Raw genomic sequence first — 12,055 nt, forward strand, 5'->3', positions numbered from 1 at the left:
CATTATGTTCTCCAAAGAAGAAATTCATCATGTGCAAGCTAAGGAAGGCAGAGTTAATGTGAAATTTTAAAACCCTTAAAGAGTTGAGAGCCCTCTAAATTTTTAATGAAGCCATCCGAACTGCCAGGTACCTGCAGAGACGGCCAGGAGCCCTCTGCCAGCAGCAGAGTGGGTGTCCCTGATCCAGGAGAGGATGAGCTACCACCTCCTGCAGCCTGCCACCCTGCTGGGCTCCCACCTGCAGGGAGATGGTGGCTCTGGGCAGCTCCATCCTTGGAGCTCGGGATGCAGGGACCACACAGACCCAGCCAGGTGGGGGAGAGGGCAGCAAGCAGTGGTGTGCTCTGTCTGCCACCCATCAGGTGGTTCCTCTCTGTCGATGCCACGGGGTGCTGTGGCCCCTCCAAGGCACTCATGCTCTCACTGTTGGTGTCTCTGCAGGCCCTGCTCTCCCTGCGATGCCCAGCCACCCCCACGAGCTCCTTGTCCCCCTGCCTTAGGTGCTGAAGCAGGCAGCAGGCTCCTGGTGCTGCACACACCAAGGTAGGCAGCGCTGTGGCTCCTGGGGGGCTGGGGGGGCCATTTCACTCCCCGTGGTATGGGGGCACAGCAGAGGCATGGGATGGATGGGGAGGCTCAGAGGCACCACTGGGGCTGCCTCGGTGGAGCCAGTCAGGTCACCCAAGATGGGGGGGTCTCATCTTGGTGACACTTTGATGCAGGCAAGAGGCACCTGAAGCAGCTCAGGGCCAGGCAGTGACCAGGGGAGTGAGGAGCAGCTCAGGCTCTTGACAGATGCTGGGCACAGTCCCACCTGGAGACCATGGCAAGTGATGGTGACTGTGGAGGTGGCACAGGGCCAGGGCTTTTTTCTTTCTTCTTTTTTCTTTTTTTTTTTTTTTTCCATTTGAAAGCCCCCAGATGGGAAAGGTACGAGCCAAACCCCTCTGAAAGCAGCCAAGAATGAATTTCCTGGCCCAAGCCCCAGCAGCTCTTGGAGCAGCACGGTGCCTGTCCGGCTCGTCAGAAACCCCGAGCACAGACAGCTGGGTGGGCAGCCAGCCCCACAGCCACCCAGCTCCTCCTTGGAGTCCCCTCCCCAGCCAGGGCAGCTCGGGCTCCTCCTGCTCCCCCTGAGCTGCAGCTTGGCCCAAGCCCAGGCACCCAGATGTCCCCCCATGCTGCCATGGAGCCCCCCACCACGCAGCCATCTGCTGCCACCACGGTGTCCCTGGTGTTGCCCCCCTTATGCAGCTCTGTTGCCCAGGCCATGGGGCATTCTGGGCTCCCAAATCCCCCCTCTCACAGGACACAATGAGCCCTTTCCCCAAAGCAGGCAGGTGCTCTCCCAGAGCTGGGAGTTTGGGTCAGGCATCCCTGCTCCTCACTTCCTGCTGCTCCCCAGAGGGGTACAGAGAGCACCCCAGTCTCTGTCCTCAACTCAGACACCCCAAAGAGCCTACAGGATCTTTGCAAAAGCAAAGCTTGAGGCTGAACCTCAAGGATCTCATTTTAGGGTGTTTTGGCTGGAGAGGGGACGGGCAGGGGCTGTCATTGCTCTGCTGTGACCTGGATGCCCAGCCTTGAGCCAGTCATGCCCTTGTCCTTCGTGTCTTTTTCCTGTCAGTGAAATGAGGCTGGGTATAACCACTCTGAGGCTTTCTGTGGGGAGTGGGTGCCCAAATCCCATGCTGACACAGAGCCAGGAGATGATCCTTGTGCATCCACTACCCACACAGTCCTGACCACCTCAGGTGCCTGCACGGGCCCTGTCAGCGTGGCAAGGATGAAAATCCATGTGTGCACGGGGTGAGGCACTGGGCAGGCAGCCCAGGGGCTCGGGGGGCTTTTGTCTGCTTCCCAGGCAGCGTGTGTGTGCTGCACCCAGCCCTGGCCCCTGCAGAGCTGCGCGGGTGTGCGTGCCTGCCATAAATATTGATGGGGTTACTCGGCGGCAGCGTGCCCTTGTCGGGGCCATGGGGGTGGGAAGGCTGTGCCTGCTGTGTGGGCAGGGCAGGGCAGGTGACAGCACCAAGGTGAATGCAGTGTGAACCCACAGGGAGGTGGGATCCATCCTATACAGGATGGGGGGTTGGAAGCGGCCAGGTGAGTAAGGCCAGGGGTCATAAAGCTGTTTGGGGAGCTGGCCAGACCTGCATTGAGCTTTAATGTGGCAGCTGAGTCTGCAGCAAGGCACCACGGCCTGTCCCCATGCAGCCACTCCAGGATAAACAGCGAGGGGCTGCAGTGCCTCTGTTTAATAATGCACAGCACAGAGGCACCGGACACACGCTGGGAGTCAGGAGCTGCGGGCATCAGGAGCCACCACTGCAGCACTCCCGTGGCAAGGTCCATCCCAGCAGGGTCTCCCTGGCACTCACAGGTCCATCCTGTGGACTCTCTGGGGCTCTGGGTGGCTCTGAGACTGGGGCTGGGTGAGCAGAGGGCGCAGAGCAGTGGTGGCAAAGCCATGGCTGACAGCCCAGCCACTCTGGAGTCTTCTTAGCTGGAGCCTGGAGCTGAGTCCCTGTCCCCTTGGGAGGTCCTGCTGGGAGATTCATCCCCAGGATCACTGTGAGACACAGATGTAGGTGAAGATGGCAATTCTGGGGAGCTCTGGAGGGCTGAGCAGCACTGGCAGCTCCCCTCTGTGTCTGGTACCCTCCTGGGACAGCTGGCAGGCACGGGCTGGCCCTGTCCTCACCCCAGCCCTCCTCAGCCACAGCCTCCCGGCCCGCAGGAGGTGATGGGGCCCACGGGGGTCATTCACAGCCGTGCCCCCCGGGACAGCCTCGTGGGGAGCAGCTCTGTGACCGGCCCCACCGGCTCCCTGCCACCCAAACCACGCCGTGCCCGCGGCACGGAGAGGGGCAGGGCTGAGCTGGGGGTCCAGCGAGGGGAGGGCAGGCAGGTCAGCCAGAGTGACAGTGACAGAGAGAGGGGCAGGGCTGAGCTGGGGGTGCCCAGTGCACCCCTCGTCCAGCGAGGGGAGGGCAGGCAGGTCAGCCAGAGTGACAGTGACAGGGCTGTGGCAGCAATGCAGATGGGCAGTGATGCAGAGGGACCTGTGCAGTGATGCAGGGGAGCAGCAACAGCTGCAGCGTCAGCCCAGAGCCCCCTCTGGCTGCAGGGGGGCACAGGGTGGGCAGGATCCCCCCCAAGCCAGCCAGCAGAGCCCAGAGCCAGGGAGAGCTCCAGGGCCAGCAGAAGTTACCCCATAAGGGTGGTTTTTGCCCGTTTGCTCTGTCCCTCTCTGCTGAGCACGGTGCTGCTGCCACAGCTGGGAGCCCCACGGTGGGCAGGGTCAGGCTGTGGCATGAGCCCACCTCCCTCCCCACCAGCCCCAAGGCTCCTGGTGAGGGCTGAGCAGTGAGACCCCATTCACCCCGTGTCTGACAGGGGTGTGATGACAGCTGAGCAGTGCTGGGGTCTCTCTCACGTGTGCTGGGGGTCTGGGCTTGCTGCAGGGGCAGAGTGGTGGCCCTGGCATCCCCAGGGACTGCGTGTGGGTGGCTCTGAGCACCACAGAGTGTCCTGGCCCTGAGCACAGCACGAGGGAGTGACGCCGGGTCCCCCCTGTCCCCGAGCAGTCTGTGCTCAGCCGCTGAGCTGCAGGGGCTGTCTCCAGACTGATCCCAGAGCACGGCTGGTGTCTGTCCCTGTCCCTGTCCCTGCCCCCGCCGGGTGCCAGCCCCGAGGGACCAGAGCTGCTCTTCAGAGGCTGCAGCTGCTGCATGTTTCGTGCTGCCTCTTCCTCTTCTCCCCGCTGCTGTTTTTGTTTTGTTTAAGAGGCTGGGTTACGAATTTTAAACAGGCTCCTGAAAAACCCAATTACCTCCAGAAGACAACCTGATAAAAGCTGCCTAAGTGGCACTGTGGAAATCGCCTTGTGCAGCAGCTGAGGGAAAACCAACATAACAAAGCCTTTGGAAATGGAGTTAACCACTTTTAATCCCTCGGTGCAATGAGAAGGACCAATAATTATTTTCCGCAAAGATGTTGGGGGGCGGATAAGTGAAATAACTGCCCTGGGCTAATGGGTGACAGCAGGCTAGGCTGGCAGTGCCGCAGGGATGGGCGAGGGTATTCCCTCTGCCTGGGAGCTCTGAAAGGGCCCACAGAGGCTGTGACCTTGCAGGGTCCCCATCTGGCTGTCAGGGCACAATGGGGACGATGCCAGCTGGCAGGTGCCGCTCGGGCGTTGCTGACAGCAGATGCTGTGGCCGATGTGGTGGCACCAGCCACCCCCATTCCCTCCCTGGGTGCCAGCAGGGACCTGCTGGGGCCCTGGCACCTGTGCTAATTCCACAGAGGCGACTTGCAGGGCTTGCCCCATTCCCTCCCTGGGTGCCAGCACGGAGCGGAGCAGGGACCTGCTGGGGCCCTGGCACCTGTGCTAATTCCACAGAGGCGACTTGCAGGGCTTGGCAGTGCTCTGAGCTTCCTCCTCCACTTGTCTCCAGTGCTGCTACCCAGCCCCTCACACCTCTCCACGTCCCCTCCCTTCCTGCCTCCCCCAGCAGCTCCAGGCAGCCACCCAGCAGGTGATACTGCCCAGGATGATGCCAAGGAGCAGCTGGGCCTAAAGGAGTGCCCGCACTGGGCACAAGCACCAGGAGCATCCCCCAAACACCCATGGGAGCTAGCTCAGCTCTGGGACTGTGGGGGTCCCCTGGATCCCATCTCTGTCCCACAGCAGGGGTGTGCAGGGCAGGGGGCAATGCCCAGGGCTGCTGGCTGCTCTTCCTGTGGAAGCCTGGCCAGCAGGGCAGAGCAGGGTGCCCATCAGCCCAGCAGGGCAGAGGAGGGTGCCCCCAGCCCAGCAGGACAGAGCAGGGTGTCCCCAGCCCAGCAGGGCAGAGCAGGGTGTCCCCAGGCCAGCAGGGTAAAGCAGGGTGCCCCCAGCCCAGCAGGGCAGAGCAGAGCAGTGTGCCCCCAGCCCAGCAGGGCAGAGCAGGGTGCCCCCAGCCCAGCAGCTGCAGTGCTGGGGCCCTTGGCCTCAGCTCACACGAGCCTTCCCACAGCAGCAGGGACGGGGCTGCTTCGCCCACCTCCCCCTGGCCACCCCACTTGGGGACAGTGCTTGGGGACAGTGCTCCAGGCCACTGAGTCCCAAGAATGGCAAGCCCAGCTTAGCACTGGGCACTGACACAAGGGATGTCCCTGCCAGTTTGGCCTCAGCTGATACTGGGAGCAGATCTCTCTGGCACACTGGGATCTACTGGAGGAGGATGTGCTTAATGAGCCGAGGCATCTCCAAAGATTGAAAGACTCAAGGACCCATCCCAGGAACAAAAGGAGGCGTTTGTCAGGCGCTGAGAGACGGGCTCGTTAATTCCTCCTGGCTGTCACACTTATCTGTAATGAATTTGTGCTCCGCTGTATTATTTTTAATACAATAGGAGCGGTGCCGCCCGCCCACCGCCCGGCTGCCGGGAGCGCTGACGTCAACGCCCGGAGCAGGGCTGCCGCAGGACGGACGGACGGACAGACGGACGGACGGGCCGAGCTCAGGCCTGTCTTGCCGCCCACAAGCCCGTCCCACCAGCTGCCAGCTGGCAGAGCCGGGCTGGGCAGGAGGGCAGGAGGCTTTTTTGCCTTGGAGGTGGAAAAAGGAGTTGTTGGTCAGTGCCAGGCAGAGGGCTCGGGGCTGGTGGAGATGGGTTGTGCCAGGAGGCGTTTTTGAGAGCGGGTGACCAAGAGGGACGAGTCCCTGCTGTGCTGTCCCTGTGCTGAGAGTTGTCCGTGAGGCAGGAGCTGGCAGCGGGTGCACACGCACGGATCTGCCGGTGCGTCTCTCTGGAGGTGGCACTTGCAAGCCAGTTTGGGCCCCCCTGGCTGCGAGATGTCCCCCCACATCCTGCATCACCCCCAGCCTTCCCGCAGCAGCCCCAGAAGTGCAGGGCAGCACCGGCAGCATCCCCGCAGCCCACCCCGAGGAGCCTGTCCCAGCTCCCTGCAGCCTCCCACGTTCAGGGGGGGACATCCCTGAAAGGACCCTGCACCCCGACCTTCTCCAGCGCCCTCCTGGGCCCCCGCAGGCTGCTAGTCCAGAGCCTCACTGTTAAACACCAGCTATCCCACGCCCGGCTCCAAGTACCACTGATTGATTCGCACAGGGCTCATCTTGTCCCTGAGAACCCAGGGCTGCGTTAATCAGGAGGCACCTAAGGAGGTGTGTGAGGAGCACAGACCGTCCCTGTGCATCGGGACAGGGGTGGGAGACCCGGGCACTCCTGTCCCGCACTGCAGAGGAGCACAGGGGGGGCTGCGGGAGCCCATCTCCCTTCGGGCAGGTGCAGGGGGGCCAGGCAGGGTGGCGCACCCCATTTCCCACCCAGGAACCCTTCGCTGGAGGGGTTTCTGAGCTCCGTGGGCTTTGTATCCTCAGTGCCACCGCAGACCCCCTCAGGCATCCCCTCCCTGAGCACCCTACACCCGCCCCGGAGCAGCACCAAAAATCCAAAGCTGGGGCCCCCGAGCGGCAGCTCTGGGCGGCGGGGGGAGGGAGGGTGATTTGATTTATCAGGGACTTTAATTAAACTCCCGCAGCCGCCCCGCATCGCTGCAGAGGAGGCCGGGGAGCTGCGGGTCGGGGTGAGGGAGCCGGGGGGTGCGGGGCTGGCGGCACCTCGGGCTGATTACCGCTAATTGCGGCGGCGGTGAATCATTAACCCCACGCCGGGGGCCGTGCCCCGTCCCTCGCCGCCCGAGGGGCCCCGTCCGCAGAGCGCTGCGCTCCCCGGGACGCTGCCCGGGGGTCGTGCGGCGTTCCCCGGGAGGGGTCCCGCACCCCGCGGGGGCCGGTGGGCGCGGTGGCGGGGGGAGTCGCTCCGGGCGGGCCCACGCGTGCCGCCGGGGGCGGGAGGGGCTGGGGGGCAGAGGGGTCCCCGCGGCGCCGCGTCCCCTGCGCGACCCTCGCCGTGCCCGCCTTCCCCGTGTCCCCGCGTCCCCCCTCCTCCCCGGTGTCCCCCGCGCCCCCGGTGCGTGTTCCCCGACCCGGGTTCCCCCCTCGTCGTCCTTGTGCTTGAGCCCCACCTCCCCCCCCCACGGCGGCGCGCCCCCCGGGTCCCGCACCCCGCTGCGGTCCCGGTGTCCCCCCGCATGCTGGCTGTCCGCTACGTCCCGTGTCCCCGCTGTCCCCCGCCTTCCCGGCGCCCCCCCGTGTCTCCTGCGGCTCTGCAGCCCCTGTGGTATCCCGGTGCCTGCCGGTGTTCCCCCCGTTTGCTGTGTTCCCCCCGCGTCTGCCGTGCACCTCCCGATGTCCCCCACGTACCCCGCTGTCGCTACGAGCCCCCCCCGCCACGCGACCCCAGCGCTCCGGTGCTCCCCGTGATCTTTGCCTGCGGCCCCGGTGTCCCTGCGCTCTCCGGTGTTCCCCGGTGCCCCCCAAGCCCCCGCTGCAGCCCCAGGGCTCAGCGCTGCACTGCCCGGAGGAGACCCCCGCGTTGTCGCGGGGTGCCCCGGGGCTGGCAGCAGCAAACTTCGCGGGGTCACAGCTCGTGCAGCCCCCCCAGTCCCCGTGGGGTTCCGGGGAGCCGGGGTGGGGGTACCCGCGGGGCTGCAGCACCCACCGGGCACGTACACACACACACAGGCTGCAAACTGCACCCCCGGGCTGCGAGCACAGCCTGCAGCACCCCACTCACACGGGGCACGTGGGGGGCACGGGCACCCCCACACACACACACACCCTCTGCCTGTAATCCCCCGCATGCACACACACACGGAGCACACAAGCAGCCTGCAACACCCCCACACGTACACACACGCGACACAGACTGCAAATTTGCGCGCACAGCCCCCCGTGCCGCCTGCAAACCCACGGACCTGCACACACAACCCCCCCACGCTCACACGAACGCTGCCTGCAGCCCCCCCCGGGTGTGCAAACTCACGCACACCCGCAGCACAAGCACCCAGCCCGCAGGCACAGCCCGCAACCCCGCGTGCACACACATCCGCAGAGCCCGCAGACCCCAAAACTCGCACACGCACGCGCTCGGGGCTTGCAAGCAGCCTGCAAAGCCGCACATCGCGGGCGCACACGCAGTCTGCAGCCCCACAAACTTCTCCACGCGCGTGTGCGTACGCACCCCCCGAGCAAACACAGCCTGCACACCCGCAAACACACCTCTTGAGCAAACACAGCCCGCACGCAGAGCTCACCGCCCCGTCCTGCACAGGCAGGGCCCCTGCACGGTGTCACCCACCCGCGGGGATCACACACGCAGTCACAGGCTGCTGCCTGCAACCCCTGCAGCCCCCAAGCACTGCCGCAACCCGCCAGCAGTCTCTTCCCCATCCCTCTGCAGAGCACTCGTGCTGCTGTAGACACGCACACACACACAGAGCACCCCGGGTCCGGCTGTGCCACGCTGGCACCCCCACACAAGGTCTGTCACCCCCTCCTGCAAAGCAAGGGCACACATGTATGGTCCCCATCCCACCAGCCCCCAAGCAGCACGCCAGAGCTCCTGGTGCCACACCAAGGGCAGTGCTGAGGTGGAACATCCCTCTGGAGTCCGTGCCGTGGTGCCTCCACAGGTCCTCAGGGCCAGAAGGGATGTGGGGATGGGGCTGAGGGGAGCAGGCACAGTCATCCTCTGCCTGCAGACCCCAGAACCTCCCTCTGCCCATCCTGGAAGGCACTTGGGCTGAGGATGCAGAGGGTGCAAAACACAGCCTCAGAGAGCATTCCATCCCTGAGCCTGGGCAGCAGGGAACCTCAGCATGGCATCCCTGACCTGTCCTTCTCTGCCTGCACAGGTGGCCCAGGTCAGCAAGCCCGGAGAGCGGAGGAGGAGCGCTGGGCACTGGCCTAGCCACACGCACACACCGGCACCATGGACTTCGTCATGAAGCAAGCGCTGGGCGGTGAGTGGGAGCTGTTCCCCCTCAAGGGTCCCCCCTCAGGGGGCAATGCTGGCCCAGGACCCCAGTCAGTAGCACAGTGGGAGGGACACGGCAAGGGGACAGAGTCACACAGAGAGCCACCAGCAGTGGGGAGCTGCTGCTGGAGCCCTCCAGGTTTCCCACTACCAGTGCCGTCAGCGGCTGGCTGGGGAATCCTGGCTCTTCTGCTACAAAGTGGGATTCCCCAGCAGGTCCCCTGGGTGCTGAAGAAGGAGCTGCTGGCATCTCCCCCAGCTGACACTGAACTAGGGCAGACCAGCCAGCCCGTGGTACTCCCCATCCCCACAGCCTGCCGAGCCTGCCTGCAGCCCGCTTCGGCACAGGTGGCCCTGGGGATGTCCCAGGTCCTCCTTGCCCTCCCTGCTGCTGCAGGGGCTTTGGCAGCAGCACCAGGCTGCAGCACTCTTGGGGACCAACCAATGGTCTCATATGCACAGGGGCCACCAAGGACATGGGGAAGATGCTGGGGGGCGAGGAGGAGAAGGATCCCGACGCGCAGAAGAAGGAGGAGGAGAGGCAGGAGGCCCTGCGCCAGCAGGAGGAGGAGCGGAAAGCCAAGCACGCCCGCATGGAAGCGGAGCGGGAGAAAGTCCGGCAGCAGATCCGTGACAAGGTGGGCACACACCCCCCCTGTGCCCGCCCCTGCCTGTGGCAGCCGGGGTGGGGCTGGGACAGGGGGCCGGCATGGCCGGGAGGAGGGTGGCCCGAGCCGGTGGCGACGGGCACGGGGCACAGCGCGGGCAGTGCCCACTGCCTGCCCTGCTGAGAGCCTGTGTCCTCGCAGTACGGGCTGAAGAAGAAGGAGGAGAAGGAGGCAGAGGAGAAAGCTGCTCTGGAGCAGCCATGTGAGGGCAGCCTGACGCGCCCCAAGAAGGCGATCCCGGCGGGCTGTGGGGACGAGGAAGAGGAGGAGGAGGAGAGCATCCTGGACACCGTCCTCAAGTACCTGCCCGGCCCACTGCAGGATATGTTCAAGAAGTAACAGCACCGTCAACCCTGCCATAGGGTGCTGGGGCACGGGCGCCCTCTCTCCTACAACTCCTCCATCAGTTCCCTTGGCCCCGGAGAGGGGGTCCCCACACCCCCTCCCATCCCCTCCTGCCCTGTCCCCCAACCAGACCAAAAGCCCGCCCCGTCCCGTCCAGGCAGGGCCCCCCCACCACGCCAAAGGGGAGCAGCCCTGGCCGGACAGGGCGAACCGGGACCAAATGCACTGATGTAACCTCGCGGCAGGCTAGGGGCACCCAGGCCCTACCGGCCCCCCCGGGGTGGCTCCTCGTGCCCCCTGCCCTGCCCCTTCTGTTCTCCCAGGGGACCCCAGTAGGGCTCTGCTCGCCTGCCCCCGTCCCCAACACTGCCATCCCCGTCCCCTCCCGCCCTGGGCCAAGCCCAAAGCACAAAGCCAGGCGCCCTGCCCGCAGCTCCCCCATCCCCGGTCGTCGGGCACGGGGGTCCCCCGGGGCTGCCCGGTGTGCTCCTGCATCGGGGGCTCGGAGGGGACCCCCCTCCCCGCATCTCTGGCCCCATAGTTAAAGCCATATCAGTTAGACTGCAATACTTCAGCACCGGGAGGAGCGGGCGCCGCGCTCCGCCGACCGTGTACAAAGGCACGCGCGGGGCAGGGTCCCCCTGCCTCGTCCCCCCGTCCCCGCCGCTCGCTCGTCCGTGTCTTGGCCCCGCTGGCCCCCGTTCTCGCATTAGTGTCTCTGTGCCAGGGTGCGCCCCGTCGCTCCATGCGTCCTCGTGTCCGCTGCTCAGCCTCCCACCCCCGAGTCCCCACTGTCCCCGGGGGCCACCCGAGGCGCCCCTCGCCGTGCTGCTGGGACCCCCGCTCTGTCCCCTGCAATAAAGCCAGCGCGGGGCCGGGGGCTGCCGGGCCAGTCCCGGGCTGGGAGAACCCGGCTGCCCTCGCCTGCCGCTGGACACATGGGTCCCCGGGCCTGGGAAGGGATGCCCGGGATGTCCCAGGAGCCGCTGCTTGCACCCCGGCGGGGGAGGCAGGGGCACAGCCTCATCCCGGCCCGTCTCTTGCCACACCGTGCTCCCCTCCCTGTGCTTCCTCAGCCACGGCCCCCAGCCGCTCACCAGGGCCCTGCCGGGAGGTGGCGGGCAGCTCGGGGCCCCACAGACATGCTGTGACCATCCTGCTCGAACTAGTCTTTGACGAACTAATAAAATAAAGGGATTTGTACATTGCTCTGGCCTCTTCTCATGCGTTGCTTTCCTGGGCCCCCGTGTCAGCTCCCTCGCCCCGCCAAGCTCAGGGTTGAAATCTGGCAGCTCGTCACACATGGACTGCCCCCAGCCAGGTCTCTACAGGTGCAGGAAGCAGCCACATGTGGCTCCCATGTCCTGCTCCTTCCTGCTGCCTTCCTACTCCACAGGCATCTGTCCTTTCTGGGGCTGGGGACAAAACAAAAGGGATGTCCCACAGATATGGCATGGGGGTTTCTCCCCCTTCCCCTTGACTCCAGGGCTTCCTTCACTGAATGGCTGGGGATACCCAGGAGTCCAAGGGCTGTTTCTGATGGGTCACAGCATCCCACCACTCCAAGAGAGGAGCACGAGGCTGTGGGCATGGTGCACCTCATGCCCCCACACCGAGGCCCTGGCAGTGCCCAGGCCTGGCACAGCTCGGGAGGCTTCAGCTGGTGCCAGCCCCAGCTCCAGTGATGTGCCATCATTTACCAGCAAAGAGCTCAGCTGTTACCCAGGCGGCATCAGCAGAGCAGTCACCCAGAAAAGCTTCTGTCAGAAGGAAATATGAGGGTAGAGAAGGGCAGAGATCTCGCAGGGAAGGTCTCCACTGCAGGCAGGCTGTGCCCTGGTACCTGCACAGCGGGGAGAAATCCGCAGGGCCCTCCCTGGGCAGAGGGGACAGGGCAGGGAAGGGCTCTGCCCTCGGCCGTGCATGGAATGCGCAGTGTCCTCCATGTCCCGATCTGAGCGGTGTCCCCGCTGTCACCTGTCCCCACCGTGGGCACGCAGCGCCCCCTGGTGTGGTGACAGCGCAGGACAGGGGACACAGCGAGCGGGGACAGGAGCGACAGCCCCCGACAGTCCCCCTGCCAGGGCCGTGCCACGGCCAAGGGAAGGAGGCAGGGGAGGGAGAGCAGCTCAGCACCCCGCCTCTACCCCC

General features: G+C 65.4%; 1 protein-coding gene across 1 annotated transcript; it reads left to right on the forward strand.

Moving 5' to 3' along the window:
• The first annotated feature begins 300 nt into the window (after positions 1-300).
• CPLX2 (complexin 2) lies at positions 301-11,112 on the forward strand. Its single transcript, XM_039701717.1, has 5 exons — positions 301-312; positions 442-543; positions 8,770-8,877; positions 9,354-9,529; positions 9,701-11,112. Exons 3-5 carry the CDS (start codon positions 8,847-8,849, stop codon positions 9,896-9,898), a joined length of 405 nt encoding a protein of 134 aa, XP_039557651.1. The 5' UTR covers positions 301-312; positions 442-543; positions 8,770-8,846; the 3' UTR covers positions 9,899-11,112.
• Positions 11,113-12,055: the final 943 nt, after the last annotated feature.

Source organism: Passer montanus, unplaced genomic scaffold, assembly GCF_014805655.1.
Source record: "Passer montanus isolate IOZ18808 unplaced genomic scaffold, ASM1480565v1 scaffold15, whole genome shotgun sequence".
NCBI classification, from domain to species: domain Eukaryota; kingdom Metazoa; phylum Chordata; class Aves; order Passeriformes; family Passeridae; genus Passer; species Passer montanus.

Coding starts and splice junctions, on each gene's coding strand:
- CPLX2 (XM_039701717.1), top strand. CDS start 8,847: ATGGACTTCGTCATGAAGCAAGCGCTGGGCG. Junction 8,878..9,353: donor CATGAAGCAAGCGCTGGGCG/GTGAGTGGGAGC, acceptor TCATATGCACAG/GGGCCACCAAGGACATGGGG. Junction 9,530..9,700: donor GGCAGCAGATCCGTGACAAG/GTGGGCACACAC, acceptor GTGTCCTCGCAG/TACGGGCTGAAGAAGAAGGA.